The sequence below is a fragment of the Halichoeres trimaculatus genome, unplaced genomic scaffold (assembly GCF_033239565.1).
Source record: "Halichoeres trimaculatus isolate MK-OKI-2021-1 unplaced genomic scaffold, fHalTri1.1 fHalTri1_scaffold_14, whole genome shotgun sequence".
NCBI classification, from domain to species: Eukaryota; Metazoa; Chordata; class Actinopteri; order Labriformes; family Labridae; genus Halichoeres; species Halichoeres trimaculatus.
Window position 1 is genome coordinate 14,727,505 of NW_027437192.1, and position 20,776 is coordinate 14,748,280.

Here is a 20,776-nt window from a genome sequence, read left to right on the forward strand (position 1 = left end):
AAAACTGCCTATTGTTACTTTTCATATTTTTATTTATTAGAAAATAAATAAATAAAAATTCTGGATGTATGAAGATGCTCTAGACTCCTCAGAACCTTTTCTGGAGCCATAGAAACAAAGGGGGATTAAATATTCAGACACAACAACGATTCACAATTTAACTCTTTATTTAAGCTCCTGTAACACAATGAAAAACAACAGTTTTTTGAATGATATATAATTTTACAGGAGAGGTAGGAGACTTTAGATTGTTAAATGGAAACAAGGAGGCATGTTAGAAATAAAACTATTTAATACTTTATTAGTGCACTTTTCTGTGAATCCCACTGCGTACAAATGTCACAGCTTCAGTCTATTAAAATCTGTATGAAGAGACTCAATATTACACCACAACACATGGTGGTGACTTCAGTCATACAAAATCATGGATCTGTTGCTTAATCGCTGATGATTTATGATCAAAGGTGAGAAATGTTGTACAGTTTCATCAACAGAATAAATTAAGTGAAAGGTTGCACAAAAAAAAACCCTCATTCGTTTTTTTAAGAGACCTTTTTTTAACATTTCGCACACATCACTATGAACTTGGCAGTGAGTAGTGAGAAAATATGCAAAGCAAAATGGAGAACACAAATCACCAGATGCCTAAAAATTATTCAAGGTAAACTTTAATCATCAGTAGAAAAGCAGACTGAAGCAGTGCATTCAGGAAATGTTTGTAAATTTAAATTTCTTTTTGCATGAAAGCAAAAGTATGACAATCACTGTAGAATATTTCAATTCAATAAAACAACAACAATCCAGGAAGCTTCAGCGGTTTGATGTTTAGTGATCAGTCTACAGGGTTTGTAAAGCATGTCACAATCAATCAATAAATCAAAAATCAATATGATGAGTGAAGTGGTATAGCTTTAAATTAGCTGTAATCCTGAACAGTTTTAACATTTTGTTTGATAGGAACAACAGAAGACTTTCTGCTTAGTAATGCTACCATTAAAAACAAAGAAAAAGAAAATTGAATTAATTGGCAACTATCAGGTCTGATCACACCATAAAGTGAAGTTTATGGTGAAGCTGAGTCTAAATAAACTAATAAATAATAAATAATAAATTGAATCAATCTTTATATGTGATCTATCAGTCTACAGACTCTGAGCAGTTTTTACTTCATGGAGGGTTAAGCTAAAAACAAGACCCCAGTTCCCCTCAAAGATAAGGCTTGTTGAGATATTTTGTATTGTCTGGCAGTGCAGAAGCAGAAGTCAAAGATGTATGTGGCCAAAATCAGCAATTCAACAAATTCAAGGGGTTTCTCTGATATTGCTCGATTTTGCTGGTGAGACTGAGCTTTCAAGAGGATTTGCAGCATTTTCAAACCCCAGGCTGTACTGACATATTTTAGCGTTAAAATGACCAACAGGTACAAAGAGTTTGGGTTTGTTTCACCTGTAACGTTAACAGAGTAATGGTTCTGAAGGGAGGGATTTGGTATCAAGTTTGAACTAAAAAAGATAATCTTGTTTTTTCTGCAACACCTTAGCCGTGTTCACACATCCACTATTATGTTGTCAGATTTGCTGTTCACACATGCCTCACACAGAGCTGAGTTTTCTCATTTGGACAAGACCTCAAAAAGACACTGAATTCAATAAACTTTAGGAGACTGGTAGTTAAAATCAAGATACTATGCCCATAGAGCCTCTCACCTGCAGTACAGTGGCGTGGTTTTTTCGTGTATTCTCAAAGGAGAATCAGGAGTTTTACACCCTTTACTCTCACAACAGAATAACTTTTTAACATATGAGAAGGCTAGCAGGAAATTAGGGTGACAATTAATGAAATCTGTGCTTAAACATCAGCTTACTCTGACCATTTCAGGAGAATTTTCAGGAGTTAAGTGCATGTGTGAAAACATCTGTAGAAAGATCTTTGAAACTGTAGAAAACAAAAAGCATTTGTCCAAAATTTCTGTACCTGATAGTTGTTTTAACACCAAAACATGACATAAATAAGCCTCATCGATTGAAAGATAGTAAGATAACAGGTTAATTGAGTAAATAACTGTAAATGAACTGAGAAATCTCATTAGCTTATTGGAAGAGATGAGAAAGAGAAAAACTCAAAAACAGTTTAAAATCTGAGCTCAGGAAAATCGCTGGTCTGACACACAACCCAATCATACAATTCTCCATCTGTCTCTAACATAGTGCAACACGAGTGACTTCGTTTCATTACCATGAACAAAGACAGCTTTAAGAGAAGACATACTCCCAAAAAGCAAACACTACAGTGGATACATCAGCAGATCCAATGACAAAAAAGAATCACTTGGAATAACTTGAGCTTATCAGTGAAACACTACAGTATGTGAACACTCTGGTCTCATAATGACACTACTTTCTGTTAACCCTTCATTACGGGTTAACCCGCTAACACATTGCGGTCAAAGAAAAGGCTAACGGATGTGTTACGGTCTGAAGCATTAACGGGAAAAACCTGAAGCAAATTCGGAAACTTATACAACGTTCGAAAGAAATGCAGTGATAGAAACGAGCTGCAAATGAAAGAAACAAGACACAAAGAGCCCAAAACTGCAAATGTGAAAGAAATAAAGCACGGTCAACACAAACAGGAAAAAACATAGTGTCTGTGATGTCATCCATTTGACTCTGATACAGAGTTTTGAAACAAACCGTTGGCAGGAGTTATATTACTGAACCTAGCTTCATTCCAGTCTAGCTGATATAAAGAAGTTGGTCTCTGGCCTCTTTGCAGACAGCAACAAGGTGCCCACATGTAAGTTAAGTCAGCCAAGTCTTTAGACAGGCAGGGTCATAAACTTTATATGTTAAACAATAAGAAGTTATTAAAAAATGAATCCCGCGTACAGTGTGTATGCTTGGACTTCATTTGTGAAGACCCAGGGCTCTGGCTTGACCTCCTCATAAATAATAAAATTTTGTAAACACTCTGCGCCCCCTACAGGCCTGGAACATTTTGCTTGTAAAGACTAGATTTGCAGCATGTGTTTTCAGAGTTACATAATGTTTTTGCAGTTATTGCAGTGTTTTTTTTTGAGTTTTGTGTATTGCTTTCTTTCATTTGCAGTAACTTTGCCTCTTTACATTTATTCCGTGCTCCTGCATGTGCCTCTGAATCATTCTGTTTAGGAGAAGATCGTTTAGGCAGCTGCAGAGTGGATCCAGAGGTAAGGACTGCTAATGCACGTGTGTTTTGAATTTGACTTATAAAGTGCAATCAGGTTTAGTAGGTAGTCAAATATATCTATCAAGTTTTACTCAGCACAAATAATGAATCATGGAAGATGGATTTGAACCGAAGAGTAGAATCTATAAACGCCAGTGTTTGCACTATATATAAAATCTTTATACTCTTTAAACACTGACACATACTAAATCATAAAAACCAAAGTTTGTTACTATGGTCAGCAGGCAGTTTTTAACTAGTATTGAGTGTCTTTATTGCAACATATTTTGTGATGGTGTAGAAAGAGGAAAACAAGTGGATTTGAAAATATGTGTGAATTAAATATGTTGTCTGTTTCTTTTTTTAAAAATAGATTGTTTGCTTAAAGTAACGGCAGATGAGCGCACTCTGTTTTACAACAACGTCCCAGTTTTTGGATTCAAACTTAATGAAATACTGTCTGAAATAAACCAAACGGAAACAATTAACAGATATTTCTGAGTAATAAAAGTAAGCATTGAATGTTTCAAAGACTGAGGAGAAGCAAATACTTCCAAACTTAACCAGTTCAGGTATTGGTACCAAAAAGATGGATTATTTCTGAACTGTAACTAAAATTAACAAATAATTTATCTTCCCCCTACATGAAAACATCATTTCCTTCAGTTAGGTAGGAATTAGTCAAGAACTGACACCGGTGGTTTTGTGAGAACAGCAGTTAGTTGATGCTGCGTGGAGCAGAAGGGCAGAGGAACATGTGAAGGCTATCTCCAGCTTCAGGAGGACAGCGGAGGGTTTACTTAGCAGGAGATCGTGGCTCTGAGGGAGGTGGTGTTTCCGCCACAGTCCACGTACTGATACATCTCCTGAGAGACCTGCTCTGCGTGACCGAAGTACGTGGTGGTGACAGTGACTCTGCAAAGTAAAGAGAGAACACGGTGAGGCAGTGAAACCAACACGGAGGAAATCAAGTGTTTGAATGAGTGTTTCTGCAACCACAGCAGCCTAAAATGTCTGAGTCAGCAGCAGCTTGATGGGTCTTAATTAAGTTAAAACCACTTGCAGTCTATTAGATTGATGACAATTAAGCTAATGTGCACAACTTCAAGCTGTTTCTCAGAGTCATATAAATCCATTTAAAGATTTTCTTTCTTCCTGGACATTATGTTCTGAGACATTGGCTGTTGGCCTAGACTGTAATGTTTCGACTGCATAGATGCAGCTTTCTTTTAAAAGGCAGCAGTGTTTTCTGAACTTCTTTGAGCAGCTTAGTACACTGTGTCTCTCTGTAGCACTGTAGCCGTCAGCTACAGCTGGTCTCAGTCTATCACTTTATGGATAATGACGCCTTCTGTGGTTACGAATATTGACATGTGATCATTGAACATCAAACGTACACTTTTTCAAATGTATTCAGAGGACAAAGCTTTGTTTTAAATATGGGGATTTGCTCTGAAATTCTAATGTCAAGCCCCTTCTTTGACCTCAGTTGATTTCATTCATTCTGTTTCATGCTGCTCACCACGGTTAATTCTTAGAAAAAAAATCCACCAGGGAGCTGACAAGAAAAATTCTGGAGAAAATCAGGATGAAATGTTTTCTATTATCTTGCAGCCCTCAAGGGAAAATTCAGGAAAGACAAATCTGAGAGCATTAACAGGTTGAAAATCAAAGAAGTGTGTTTGGTGATGTAAATATGGGCTCTGTCAGGAAAATAGGACGACACATTAGTAAAATTTTGGAGTTAATGTGAATTTTCTGACAAGAACTTCCCAAACTTTCAGAAGGGATGGATAAATCCAATAAATCAACAAAACTTACTGCATCATGACGACGATGTTGTGGACCTTGATGGTTTGTAGAGTGCAGTAGTCACTAAAAAATAAAAGTAAGTGTAAATTATTCCTGAAAAACGAAAAAGAAATTCTTGTATCAATGTATCATTAGAGTAACAATGTCCTGTCTTTTCATGTTAATGCTGGTGAACCCAGCTCTGGATGTTACATAAAGGATATTTATTAAAAAGTTCAAACAGTCTACTGGAGGAAGTTTTCATTGTTTTTCCTCTTTTTTCATCCAAATCATTGGGCTTTGTTTCAACAAATCTCGTTGGATGGATCAGTGACATCAAATACTTCACTTCCAGCAGTTATAAGTTAAGGGAAATGGTATGGTGATTTTTTTTTTTTTAATTCTTGAAAGTAAAATAATATAATTAACTAATAAATGAAAATCTCATGCACTTCTCTTGAATGCTCTTGAAAAATCAAAATTTGTAAATTTGTATTTATATTTTAAATATGTTGATGTCAATCATCGACAAATGTTAAAATAAAAAATTATTATTCCTGCTTCTACCACTTCAACTTCACTCTCTACCCCCTTAAAGATTTTATAATTTACCAAACAAGGTGAAATAAGGTGAATCTGGTTACATATAGACTAGAAATACTCAGAAATAAAGAGATTTCTTTGTCTTTACCCCCTCATTATTCTATCATCATAGTGTGATGTTATTATTCTTATTATTGTTATTATACTTACTACATGTAGTTCATCTCATCTGCTATGATGGTTGGAACCATGTAATCAATCTGAAAACAGAAATGGACACATCAGTGAAGAACCAATGTTTTAGACTGAGAGAGGGCGATACAGAGAGGTGTGTGAGAGCCAAACACGCAGACACACACAGATCTGTTTGTGCGAACCTGTTTCATGTCCAGAGGACTGATGGCAGTGGTGTTAGTGATGCGAGACTTTCCGATCACCGTCTTTGCAAACTGGACCTGAGCAGTGATGTTAGCGACTTCCACTGAGTAATAGTTGTTGTTGGTGATGTTCAGGGTGTTCTGGAGGAAAAACAGGCATGAAAAGAGTTAATCTGACAAAGCCATCAACTTTCAGAAGTGGTCATGTGTTTCCTTCACTCAGGGAAAAAAAAAACAGATTAAATTTAGATTAAATGTTGTGGATAAGACTTTCTTTTCACACTTTTTATATCACCTAAAAATATCAGCTGTGTTCTTTTCTGCCTCAAAAAACCACATATCAGTTTAAAATGCAAAGAGAAACTGTATAAAACTGTTGAAATCATTTAAATATACATATAAATTTAAAAAAAAAAAGGTAACCAAATCTTACTGTGATGTTGAGATAGACGCTGCGTTTGTCTTGGTCGTAGCTGACGAAAACAGTCTTCACTCCTGCGTAGGAAACATCGATGGAGCGGGGGAAGAGGAAGAAGACGGCGAGGCTGGAGAGCAGCAGGCAGAGCACCACTGACGCTGATACATACAACTTCCTGAGGACGAGAAAAAACAACACCACTGTATTATTAAACACACAAAAACCAAAAATTCCAGTAAGCAAGTACAAACTCTGGCAAATCATTGGATTGATAACATGTTTATTCAAAGCTACAGAAGCTGCAGTATCGGTATATGTTCGTTTTTATCTTGACAACATTAACCTATTAGAAATAGAGAAATACTTGAGCATCCAAAAAATGTAATCACAGTAATCTCCTGTGGTCATGCTGATTACTGGAAAATTTGATCCACCGGACTTTGCTGGACCTGGACCTTGTCACTTTGTGTTGCAGGAAAATAGTGGATCAGCTTTAATTTATGTTCCAGACAAAACTAAGCTTTACCCAGAATTCCTTTGCATTTACATAAAGGGTTTGTTGTTTTCACCATGTTTTCCCCAAACTTTGTAAAACAATATTTGATCAGATGACTTTAATAAAAACTGATTAATGGAAATAACACTCACTCTTTGTGATAGCTGGGAAAAACCCAGCACTGAATCACCAGAAATTCACTTAAAATAACTGAAAGATGATGAAACCCAATAAACGATTTCACATTCTATCCCCTTTAAGGTTATGTATTTGTGAAATGGCAGAAACGTCACATCAACACACACATTTTAGTTAAGGTCGCTGAAAGATTCCTTTGATTTGAAAATTACGCTCTTAATGGCTTAAAAGGAACATTAGTGGTTGTACCTTGATCAGACAGTTTTGTTCCTGAGGATTATTTCGCAACACTTTAACTCAGTCATTTGACCCCAAATTATAACATTGGAGGCTCAAAGTACTCACGTCCTCCTGGGCCGCAGCCTTTGGTCGCTGTATGGAATCAATGCCACAAGTTGATTTTCTTGCCCTGAGAACAGAGAAACCAACAACAATCAAGGAGGAGTCACAGTCAGCTACTTTCAATCTCTGTCTGTGCTTTCTTACATCATCCCCTTAGTTTACTCAAAAGTTAAAACCTGATATTGTGAAACAAAGCGGTTATGAAAGGCACACATTTCAAGACTTCCCCACCCTAAATGGGACTATGGTGCCGTTACCTCTGGGGATCCTCCCGGTGCCCTGACATGTTGGACACGTTACACTGTCTCGTCCTGTGAACTCCACGTAAGGAAACTGAGAGACATCTCCACTCTTCCCGTCCTCTGATTGGCTGTCCTCCAGAGGGGACGTGAGGATGTCTTGACCCTCATCGTGTCCGTTCTGCTTGGAGAAGAGGGAAAAAGAATCCCCCATAGTCACACCTGTAGAGAAAACAAACCAAGAAAAATGTTTTGCTTAAACCAAGTAGCCTTTCTCATCAGCTGATCTCTTTTTCTACGTAATTGGCCTTTTAAGAACTCCTTGAATAGAACTTGATTCAGCCCATGCTGAGCTACAAAAACAATTCATTAGATCATTAAAATGTTACAGCTACAGAAACTGTAAGAAGGTGTTTTTATGTCAGTTACATAAACACAAATATCTAATTCCACAAACAAGCAAAATGCACTGGATTTCATATTTTAGCCAAACAATAAAAACAAGACACATTTCACACCTGGAAAAAATTAACTACACACGCCAAGGACCTGATTTATTCTTCTTCTTCTTTTTATGCAGTGTCAAAGTTTCACACTCTGAAAAAGTTTCTTAGAAATCTAGAAATATTCTCATTTCACATATAATCTCACATTAATAAATTGCCCACATGTAAATATAACTTTATACATTTATAGAAATGTTTAACCTCTGAAGAGCTTTTTTGTTGCTTAATAAATTAGCCTGTGTTTGGTAATAATTCTGATGTTAATTGTCCCAAAAAATACTTGACACTGTCTAGGGATAAGTCATTTCCTTATCATCCAATACAAAGTATTTTGTCAAATTAAATTTCAGCTTATTTTACTAATATTTCTAAAGTCATTCTACATATTCTGGCATATTCAAAAAAAAACTGCACAAAGATAACTTAAAATGAAAAAAAAAAAAGATTTGTCTGTTGTCTAAAGATTTGATATTTAGATCAACACTACAACTTAATATAACACCACTTCACAAAAATCCAAGTCTTTTCAACAAAGTCTGAACTTTAATAATTAAAAAACAAATAAGACAGAATTAATCTGCCTTTAATGCCTTTAATTTAGCTTAAATCCAAAGACAACATCGATACTGGTGTGTCAATTAACACCAGTGTTCTGTTGACATGCGCTGCTTTGACAAAAGGTGCGTGAAACAGCAGAGGCTCTTGTTATCTCCTTTTATAACAATGATCCCAGCATAGAGAAACGTATAATAAACATCTCTGCTCAATTATTTTGCATTGTCAGAGAGTGACGCGCATGTTGTCATACTGTGATACATTTGTTTGTCGAAGTTTTAAGGGAAACGTTTTACATTTATGTTCGAATAAAAAAACCGCTATACGCGCTCTGCGCATGCGCTTCTTCTTGATAAGTAGCAATACGAGACAGAACACTGATGAACTTAAACTAAGAACTAACACAAGTGGTCCGTCAAGCCTAAATCACAGCTACGAGGAACAATTGATGAAGTTATCGATTAAGGATTAAAGTGAACGAGACGTGAGTCAAAATGTAATATTAACACAAAACATCATCACAGTGGTAGTAGCCCACAAGCTGGCTAGCACACAGCTCAAGCACTGTCAAAAATGAATGTACGCCACGGACAATATTTCCACGGTTAACTTACCGAGCCACCTTAGCATCAAAGTGTGTGTTCGCAGTTGGCGTGAGAGAAAAGTTGCTACAAGGGGTAGTTTGAGCGAAATGAGGTCAGAAAGAATTACCTGAATGTGACTCTTAATTCTTCAAAGAAATGCTGCTGCTAATGGGTCGGTTTTGTTTATCCACGAGAAAACAGACATGCGCAGATGTGATGCGTTCAAAACCGTCGGAAAGACTGGCTTGTTGGAAGGGGATGCTGTGCTAAGAGAAGTTAAAGTGATCCTGGGAAACTAAAGGAGTGGTGGAAACAGAAGGAACGTATCAATCAATCAATCTTTATTTGTATAGCGCCAAATCATAACAAACGTTATCTCAAGACACTTTACAAAAAAAACATTTACAGGTCTAGACCCATAAATGTTAATAAAATTTTATTAGCAGAAACCCAACATCAAGACAAGATAAGGAGTCTTATCTTATCTTAATCCACCATGACTACAGGACTTTGCAGCATTTGGCAAGTTACAATGGCAAGGAAAAACTTCCCTTTAACGTCAGAAACCTCGGACAGAACCGGACTCATGTTAGACAGACATCTGTCTCGACTGTGTTGGGGTTAGAGAGAGACAGATAGAGGAGAGAGAGTGGGAGAGAGAAGTATAGAAAGAAGGGGGACACGTACACACACGCACACAGACTCACACACACAGAGAGAGAGAGAGAGAGAGAGAGAGAGAGAGAGAGAGAAACCTAAACCTATAGCAGCATGACTAAGAGCTGGTTCAGACCTGATCCAGCTCTAACTGTAAGCTTTATCAAAAAGGAAAGTTTAAAGTCTACTCTTAAAGGTTGAGACCGTGTCTGCTCCCCGGACCTCAACCGGTAAGTTATTCCAAAGAAGAGGAGCCTGATAACTAAAGGCTCGACCTCCCATACTACTTTTATGACAATTGTAATTTTGGTAACATTTCTCCCTGACTACAAATAAAACAAGAATTCTTTGGGGTTATAAAACAACTGGGTCTAACAAAAGCTGATTACAGTTGGGTCAAGTGTAATAAATGTACCTGTCAAATCGTTTGTCCTGGTAACCTTTGAATCTGCCACTCCCTGATGATTCTGCTTATTCTAAGTTAACAAACCTGTATAAGATTAAAATAGAAATATAATGTGTATCAAATGAAATTACTTAAAATGTGAGCTACAGGTGCAGTTAATAAGGCTTATTTAAACTTATCGCAAAAGTGAAATTTTTTTTTTAGAGTTTGTGAAACATCACAGACTTGTGGATGGGACTAAATCCAAAAAGTTAACTCCAGCACTGCTAGATAGGTAGAAACTCAAAGTGAGCTAGTAACTGGGGAAGACTCAGGAACGTCCTTGGATTGGTGTGTCATGACCATGTCTTACTTTCACAGGGAAAATCAGTGTCATGTGGAAGCCACAACAACACACATTTGAAAAATATATATGTAGACTGCATATTTGTTCTTGAAACTTTTTGAATTATATCTTTTATCTACTTCATTAAATAATTGTTGAGTTAATGGGAGTTCATTGTGAAAATGCTGACTCAGTTCCAGCTCCAAGTATTGACTGTTGAGCTGCCTCCATAACTGCAGTTTGATGATTTGGCCACCAGGTGTCAGTGCTTGTTAAATTTTCCCGCTGTCGTCAGGCTTAGTGGTAATATTCAGGTATTACTCATCTTTGATTAAGGATCTATTTGCCTGGCAGATGACATGACTTTTAATTGGTTTTGATGATTAAACAATTTTCTTTTCTTTCTTTCTTTTTTTTTAAGCCTTTGTATTAAAAAATGCTCTTTCTTGAAAACTTTGAATAAACCACTGTACCTGACAGATTAATTTTTATGAAGAATAAACAAACCATCGATTACTTTAAAAAAAATCGTATGTTGTCACTTTCAATAAATTTGTCAAATAAGCTGTATACCCCCTCTCCCTCTTTTTTTTTTCCTGACATCACTGTCAGACATGCTGCTTGTCTTTTTGCACAAACAGATTACATAAGCAGTTTCAGAGAGAAAGAGGACACAGCAGCATAAAGACACACATGGAACATGATCATTATCAGTGGTGATGAAATGCTCTGAAACCTGAAAAGTGCCGACAGTCCTGTCAGCTGATGTCAGCTTTCAGGAAACACAGACAGTGTAAGCATTACCAGACTGAGAGACAGAGATGTGACCGGAAACAAATGACATATAGAGAGAAGAAAGAACCAGATACAGTTTGATAAAAACACAGAAAAAATGTCTTGTTGTCTTTCAACTTTCGCAAGAATAATTTGAAAGGATTTTCTTATTTACTTGGCTAACTTTCAAATAACATCAGTAACAGTTAACCAAACAAGATAATGAAGTGTGTCTCTGCGTGTGTTCTTCTTGGTAAAGCGTTTGTGTCTGAAGTGGTGAAATTTTAAGTATTTTATATTTCTGACTGGTTAGGGTTTCCTTTCAAAATTCAACCCATTCAGTTTTGATGGTTACCAAATAATAGTTACCTGGCTGTCTCAAACACTTGATCTTGGTCAGTCAAACTCCTCAATGACCTTGAAATACAACCTGATCAAACACGTATCAAATCAATCCACAAGAATGACTCTGTGGTCAAGGTTTAGGGTGGTCTCTGTCTGGTCTTGAGAGTGCGAAAATTATGACAATTGGTGTGTATCTGTGTTTGTATGGGAGGTGATTTTTTGTTTTAGGAAACATTAAGATGGTAAATTTACCCAATCATAGGCAGAGCTGACTGACAGACAGGCGCCCTCTGGCTGTTGGTGTGGTGGCTCAAAGCCAGTTGGGCTCTTGACGATTTGCTTCAAAACACTGTTTCAGAAACAGACTGGTGATGTCATGGAGACTCTGCCCATTTATTATGCCTTCTATGATAGCAACAGCCTGTCCTGCAATCCAGACAGCAGCAGATCTGGTGAGAGTATCTCTAAATAAGGTCAAAGTCAAAACTGTAAGGGGATGGAGAGCTGAATGAGTCCAGCTCAGACATGTTCACTTTAAATTCATCAGACCAGAGACACAGGATCTAACACAGGTTTGACTCTACCCTGAACTGAAATGTTAAACTCAGTTATATGCATCCTCAATGACGGCTGATGAGAATCAGATACCATGGAAAAGTAACACGCTGTGTAATCAGAAACTACATGTTAAGTTATATGGATCATTTGTGATTCAATAAAATTTAATTAATCATCATCCTTTTCTTCATAACTGAGCTTCATTTTATTCACAGAATATACTGGGAAAAGTTATTTTGCTTTTACTTGAGTTTACTGGAGTGACAGTTCTTTAATAGCATTTCTCTTATCCCCCGGCTTGTGCCTCCATTTCCTGTCACTTCTTTCGTCCACAGACAGTTAAGTTAAAAGCCCTAAATTGGAAAGTGTAAAAACAAAATAATTGTTGATATTATCACACCCAGCACAGATGGTATGACGGTTTATAATGGACCAAAATTGTGTGAATTATAGACTTTTAAGTTAAGAGACCACAACTTTGTGACATTTTGGAGGGGTATGTCTGATATGAATGTCAATCGTGTCATCAAACCAATGAATCACCATCTCTATGGCATCCACACACACACTGAAAACATGACATCATGCACTGACCCACTCTGTAGGCTCGTTTCCTAATTACAACTTGCTAATAATCTATGACCTCAATAAAAACCAGGGTCATTCTGTTTGCATGAATGAAGACCTCAGAGTTTGGCCATATGTTAACATTTCCTCCATATGCTGTGGTCTTCTTCAACATGGATTCTGCAGCATTTGGGGAGCAGAGAGTAAGGGGAGACATTTAGTGAAGGGTCATGGCCTGGAGTTAACCCAGCAACCACTGTGATCAGAACCGCCTTACATGAAGCATGCTTAAACTGGATAGCAACTCCATGTTTGGTTTCCATGGCAGAAACTAAAATCTAAGCAAGCGCTTACGTCTCATTTTTAGTAAAATTGTCTTATATAAGCCTCATCTGACAAGTCCAAGAAAATGTCTCATTTCAGGATATTCGAAGACTAAAACGACATCTGAGTTGCATCTAAAGAAGAAATCAAATCTAATGGGGCGAAATCGTTCCATTTCTTTAATTAAGATATTATTAAAGAAGAAAGAAACTTGACGATCAGTTTTTGTGTGTGCAAATCTGAAATAATTTGAAGCTGGTTGTGAAAAGAGGATTTTTGAGTCATCACACAGCAGGTCAGCACATTGTCATGTTGTGTTTTTAGGCCGGGTTCATGTAAGGACAAATTGGTTTACTCTGCTAACTGGTTTCCAGTTTCTGCACAGTTACACTGTCACAGATTTTATCCTCTGCAGTGGGAAGCTGTCATATTTCATCGTGGTGTTTCTGACGGGACACTCTCCTTGTATCAAATCAAACCAGAGGTCACGACCTTTACTGCACGCCCGAGCAGCAGCTGAAGAGCAGCTGTCGCCTGTTTGAGTCATTGTCACTGTCAAAACCGCTCTGACTGCTGTTTTCATCCTCAGACACCTCACTGCTCTGCTCCTTTACTCCGTGTCACTGAGATTAATCTGCTGCTGCTTCTGTTTGAGTCTCACATCACCCAAAAGGCATGAAGATCACTGTATAACAAAAAAAACCTCCTGATCTTTACGTCAAATGATAAGCGTGTTTACAGCCTGGTCCAAAAAACAGTTTGAGCCTAAGAAACTCTTTTTAATAGGAACCCATTTTCAATCGTTTAAAAGGAAGAAAGAATGGGAGCCTTGGAATTCAAGGGAAAAGAAATCCTAAAATTAAGTCCAAATAATGAAATATGAAGTCATAACCACAGGATAAGAGGTCATTATTTCTAACTTTTTTATTATTTTCAAGAGGAAAATTAGAAATACGAAAGCTTGCTGAGTACTGTCATTAGTTGAAGATTATGTTACCTAAAGTAATAGAGTGTCCAAAGAACACTGTGCCCTGTTTGACCTCCTCACGGCTGATTGAACAACATTTTTCATAATCCTTAACATTCCTGATGAGCACTCTGCAGTGCTAATCAGCATCTGCTATGATTGGCTCCTGATTGGCCCCCTTGTTTAAATTGCGGTACTCGTCATCTCTGTTGATCACAGAAGGAGGCAGAGATTGAGTCAGAGGGAGTGTCTGAGAAAATCAGCAGTTTCCTGAGTGTTGTCTGTGCTTCACACTGAAGGGGACACAAAGTGCTGGGACGGCAAATATTTATTCACCTTCATTTACGGTTCCAGGGGTACGATGCCCTCCTCTTCCTCTTCCTCCTCCTCCTCTAATTTAATCACCACAGCCCAACTCTGCTACAGTGCAAAGACAGTACATCAAACGCTGAAACTGAAAACCAATGTGATTTGATGACAAATGTATGCTCAGGATTATAGACAGGCCAGTTTGGCACCAGCACTTCTCTACTACAGAGCCACGCTGTTGTAATCTGTGCAGACAGTAGTTTGACATTCATTTGTTGTTGTTCTTCTTCTTGGTTTCCTGCCTGTTCACTACATTCCTGCTCACACCAGATCCTCCATTTTCTCTTTGTGACAACCCTTAATAAGACTGAGTTTCAGAACAACACAGTGGAGCTCCAGAGCCAAGAAATCATCTCTAGGTGGATAATATCATTAGCTTCAGTGTTTTCTCGGCTTTTCATCGAGTTGCTCTTCATGGACCCAATCAGCAAAGGTCAGACCCTGTGAGAGCGTGTGTTTGGTCACCATGGTGGCACACAGTTATGTGCATTGTTAGTGTCTTCAAGGGTAAATGTTAATCAGGTGTTACGAGTCCTCAAATCCAGAGCATGAAGGGGTCAAACACCGAGTAACAAATAAACAAGAGCGTTTTTTTTTTTTTTCATACTTCAGCATTGACCCTCGACCAATGAATGCCAACTGGCTCCCACACTGTAGCTGAAAAATACCCTAGTGAGGAGAAAAACTATGTTATTTATTTATTTTCTAAATCAAGTGAAACAAATGTTCTCTGATAAGCAGCTTGTGCCATAGCCTGCCTTTAACCAAAAATAACCTCAGACTTGTTGCATGTAGAGATGTACTTGTCACCCTTTTTTGTGTGTATAATAATCCTGCTTGCACCAACTGCATCTGCATCATCTTTCCACTCATGGCTCTTTAGGAGGACAGGATTTTCTAAGCTATGAACACATTCAGAAGGCCTTTTTCCTGTTGGTGTTGTGCGTAAACTACCACATTGCATTTTGTGAGCCTGACAACCTCACAAATATGAAACCTAAAACACTGCAATCTCCCCCTGGTGGCTTGCTGCAGTAAGGTAATATTTGTTGATTACTAAAAATTAACAAGCCTGAAATGAAAAGGAATACATCATGTTATAATTATGTTACTGAGGATAATTTCACCCGAGCATCTGGCCCTCACAGTGTCTGCAGAAAACAAATTTAGTTGATGAACTCTGCTCTACACCATGAGGCCTCTGCAACTGAGACTATTGGACCCTACATTGCAAGCTTTGGCATAGGCTACAGCAATGAGTCAACACAGGTTTATATATAATTTAATAGAACAGAACTTTATTGTCATTGTAACAAGTACAACAAAATTGAAGTCACTGCAGCAATCAAGAAAACAAAAGTAAGAAAGTGTATAGAAAGTGCAAAAAGGTCCATAAGAAAATAGATGATGACAGCTTGTCCATCATTGTCCAGTTCAGCCAGCCTCCACCTTCACAGGGTCCAGGACTGAGCTTCTTCAGTCGTGCTCCATCTCTGTCTCCTGTATCCTGTCTGCTCACAGCAGGTGAAGCTCTTCCAGTGTGGCTTTGGTGTCTGATGTTAGCTCTGTTAGCCATGTCTGTGAATAGCATGACATACTCTGCCCTCTGGTATTCCCTCTGTTGCTGGGTTAGCACAGCTAGCTCGTCCATCTTATTGGAGATAGATCTTACGTTCCCAATAACAATGGATGGAAGGACAGGTCCACGTCGTCACTTCTTAGCTCACACCTGAGAACCAGCACGTCATCCTCACCTCCTTCTCCTCACCTTGTGGGAAGACATCAGGCCTTACACCAGTTAGCATTGACATGCTACAGGCTGCTTACAGCTGAGTTCACATGTAAACAATGCAGCCATGGTTACGTGTAGGATCTCCAGACAAACACAGGAGAAAAAGTAGTTAAAATATCACTGAAGCCACAAAAAGTTTGGTGTCCAACATCAACAAATGAGCCACACAAAGTAATGATCCATGATGAAACAAGGCCAGGGAGGGAAATGAGCACAAATGACAGCCTACTTTTCTTCAGAAATAAATCATTTGTGGTGAATTTTATATTTGTGGTGTTTTTGTGCCTATTGAGTCTTTTTTTCTGCTGTTTTGTTAAATCTGTTTTCTAAAGAAAATACATAAAAAAAACTCCAAAAGACTGGGTAAACAAACCTGACTCCAGTACTGTGAGTTCATAAACCTCACTGACACAGGTTAGTATGAATAACATTGGTATCTATAGAAAAACGTTGCTGGTTCCCTTTTAAATTGAGTCAGTTGTCTAATAAATGAGATTTCTAACGAACAGGTTGAGGCACTTTGGAGGGCAGAAGCACTGGAGGATGTCGTTGAAGTGAAAAATTGATTACATTCAGGAGATGTTTCACCGAGTGTCGAAAAAAAACAAATTGCGGTAATTATTTCTGCTTCAAACAGTGACAGATCAATGCAAATATCAACTGATGTAATTTCATCAGCGGTGTCTGCAGTGTTAATTTGATTTACACAACGTCTGAATGGCTCCAGTGCTTTTTGATGGAGCACAGTAATGGCTGGAGCACACGCACACACACACTCAAGGTGACAAAGAGGAGCACACACACTAGTCGACACTAATGACTTTTTTTCAGTGTGACTCTGACATAATTCCTCCTGGGAATTGTGGGAAGTGAAGTGCGTCCCAGTGGACCTATAGTGCAGGAGGAAGAGACACCGCTGGCTCTATTATTGATGCCCTTTGATTCCCATGATCCTTTGCTGGACACTCAATCCCATCCCTAATGCAATCCTATTGTTTAAAACGGTGTAAATGGTGCACAGCAGCCTGTTATATGTCTTTCTAATGTGATGCATCACTGACAACATCTATGTGTAATAACTTCAACCACATAGAAGATGTAAAGTGATGTAATATAAAGTAATGTGTAATGGATAATTCACATGTCTACCCACTGCTAAGTGTTGTAAGTTGTTCAGGTATCTCCATCTCAAACAGCTGAGCTTGGCCTCCCTTTGGCGAGGGAAGGAGAACTCTCTGCGTCGGCTGTGTGCTTGGCATCGAGTGGTGCTTGAGACTCAGTGCACTCTGGTGGTAAATCACTTCAGGATGAGAGATAATGGACATAACTTAGGTCTTGTTGACATAACTGTGGGAAAGCTATAAAACTGAACTCATCATTCACAAAACTGTTTTGCTTTGTTTTTTTTAATCCGTTTCTGCTTATGGAGGTTGGTTTCTGCCTGCCCTCCACCATGTTACTGCTGCACTGTCTCCTGATTTATCAAACTGCAGCGCGGTTGAGGGTTTTAATCACGGAGTGTGATTACATTAAAAGAAGAAAAGGCAGGCATAAAAGGAATTTATGTTATCACTTTAACTTTGATAGCCCCCGTAAAAGATTAGGTCATAACTAACTATACACATTGTTACAGACTCTGACTCCATTACCAACCCCAAGTGGGACTGAAACACCACAGAGTCAAATGCTCTGGACAGTATAAAGCAGCTCCTGGATATGTAGTGGGCCACTTTATTGAGTACATCTGACAATTAATAGAAATATCTTATCATTCAGTCATATGGCAGCAACTCAATGAATTTAGGCCATAGACTGTATCATTAATGGACGCAGTCTCCATGACGTCACCCGTCTGATTTTGAAACAGATTTTTGAAGCAGATCAGCAGTCGTGGCCATATCGGAAGAGACACAGACTTTGAGTCTCCACACTAATAGCTATAGGGCTGCCATCAGTCATGTGAGCTGAGCTGTGCCCCTGACTAGAGGAACTCATGAGCTTAATATCCTCTAAACTGCCAGGTAAGAAAAAAGTCAAGCTCCAGTGTGTGCAGATCGTAAAATTAGCGATTAAGAAGGGAGACGTTCTTTGTATCAGGCTGTAAATGTTTTAATTTTTGCTGTAAAAATACGTTTTTGGCTTGGTGTGTATGTGGTTGTCAGTAATTTGGAGCCAGCCCCAACCTGGAACTTTGAGAAACAGCAGGCTTTATCAATTCAGCGTTGTCCCATATTTTTAGACTGGGAGCTGCCACTTGATTGATACACGTAGAGGTGGTGAAGACAAGCAGCTAAAGTTCAAACTGAGCATCAAAATGGAGAAGAAAGGTGACTAAATGCCTTGTTGATGCCAGAGGTCAGAGGAGAATGGACAGACTGTAGTTACCAGACACAAAAACCACTTGTAACCTCATGGATCCATCCTGTCTTGTATCAACGGTTCAGGCTGCTGCTGGTGTAATGGTGTGGGGGAGATTTGGCCTGGTTTTAAGTCCACAGCCTACCTGACACTCCATGTCATAAAGCTTGAATGATCTCAGACTGGTTTCTTGAACATGAAGATGAGTTCACTGGACTCCATGGGCCTCCACAGTCCCCAGATCTCAATCCAGCAGAGCACATTTGGGATGGTACAGGAGATCCTCATAGTGGATGTTCATCCCGCAAATCTGCAGCAGCTGCGCAATGCTGTCATGACAATATGGAGTAAAATCTTTGAGATATGTTTCTAGATCCTTGTTGAATCTATATCACCAAGAATTGAGGCAGTTCTGAAGGCAAAAGGGGGTCCAGCCCTGTACTAGCATTGTGTACCTAATAAAGTAGCCTGTCATTCAGCTTGTCTGTGTGTGATGCTTTGACAGAATCAGTCAGTATCAAACATGTTTTTCCATCACTGTCCCTGTTTCTCTCTCAACACGTGATCACATGCACAGTCTCTGTATGGAAATGCTGCCTTCAAACACCACCTGAGCTCCAGGATCTGGGTCGATGGGTAAATCACGGATGTGTATGTGCTGCCAGCAGGGTGATCGTCTGAATCAGATTAATACGAGACAAACATAAACAGCATGTGTGGTCAGTTTAAACCTCTGTGTCCTGAACGAAGGTCAAATAAATGTCCATCCTGCAGGCCAAGGCTTGGAATCTGAAATGAAGTTTTTTTTTCTGCCTGCCAAGAGACGCTTAACTTAATGGAGAAGTCCTGCCAAGAAACATTTACACTTGTCAAAACAATTTATCTTCATGAGTAACTCTTGTTCATCTTGAAATACACTTTGGCTGGGGATACCTCACAGGACTTCTTGTGTTTGGGTCAAATATAAAGAGGAAAGCCTTTGAGCATGTGACCTCTCAAAAAACAATCAATTGTCCCCCTATTACTGTTTGTGCAGGGATTAACCCGAGACTCATTCATATGATAAATAGTTTTTACTATCTGAAATTATTTTAATCAAATGGGGCATCATCTTTGAAGAGGAAATAGATAAGTAAAAACATTTTCCTGATTGGGAACACTCTATTATACATATCTATTATACAAATCAAGATTCTCACTTCGGTTAGCGTGCCTAGTCTGCAGGGACTTGCCTCGGAAATCTGGCTGCCACGAGTTAAAGGTTCATGTCTGACCCAGTCTGGAAATTCTCTTTGGAGATAATGAAAGTCTGCTCTAATGTGTCAGCATTAATGTACATGAACAGAGCAGCTTCCATGTACTGTAAGGAAACGATAACCCTAACCTCAAACCAACTCTGACATAACAATACTGACAAGTGACATAACCAACCAAATGACTTTTAATGTTCCCACAGCCAGAGACAGATGAACAGGTGTGAAGTGTGAGCCAATATATCACTGGGATTATAGAATGAGTATCTCAGTGTTAGTGTTACATGACTGCCACTTAAGTAAAGCAGCTAAAATGGGTTTTGAAGCACATTATGTTATTTTAAAGCATCACAAGTAGACGCATGCAGACATGACAGCAGCAACCTGCATAGATTCATAAAAGCACACAGACGCACACAAATGCACACAGTCATGTAATCTTGTGAATTTTATGCACAACACCATTTTTCTTCTTCAGGCTCTAGTGGAAAAAATGAAAACAGTACAGACTTTAACAAATCTGAAATCTAAGAATCAGAGACTACATAGCTGAACAATGCACTGCACCTTAGGCCATCAGGAATGGAGCTGTCTGCGGTTCTGAAATGCCGTTAGTCAAGACATGCCAATCTGCCTGTTATCAGCATCTGCAACAGTTTTCATGAAATCTGATCAATCAGTTCTGCTCTTACTGCTCACCGTGAAGCTTTAAGAAGACAGATTCTGTTACAACACAAAGTTTACAGCAACACACGTGTGAAAAGTAACAGCTGCTGCATCGCCATGATTGGAACATGTTGGTGCTAGACTGTATATAGAGTGGACAGCGTGGCTCCACCATTTACCATTGTACGGTTTTGAAGCCAAAATACTCCCGCCACAGGC

At 38.6% G+C, this 20,776-nt stretch overlaps 1 protein-coding gene across 2 annotated transcripts; it reads right to left on the minus strand.

Annotated features, from left to right (window-relative positions):
• Nucleotides 1-167: 167 nt before the first annotated feature.
• Nucleotides 168-9,429, minus strand: tmem106bb (transmembrane protein 106Bb). 2 transcript variants are annotated; one of them, XM_074687295.1, is made up of 8 exons: nucleotides 9,324-9,429; nucleotides 7,570-7,773; nucleotides 7,316-7,379; nucleotides 6,352-6,511; nucleotides 5,919-6,059; nucleotides 5,752-5,801; nucleotides 5,029-5,082; nucleotides 168-4,122 (listed from the first exon to the last, which is right to left on the minus strand). In XM_074687295.1, the coding sequence occupies exons 2-8, from the start codon at nucleotides 7,763-7,765 to the stop codon at nucleotides 4,008-4,010; spliced, it is 780 nt and encodes a 259-aa protein (XP_074543396.1). In that variant the 5' UTR covers nucleotides 7,766-7,773; nucleotides 9,324-9,429; the 3' UTR covers nucleotides 168-4,007. The 2 variants fall into 2 exon arrangements, with proteins under 2 accessions (XP_074543396.1, XP_074543395.1); XM_074687294.1 differs by having other exon boundaries at nucleotides 9,227-9,375.
• Between the last annotated feature and the right edge of the window lie 11,347 nt (nucleotides 9,430-20,776).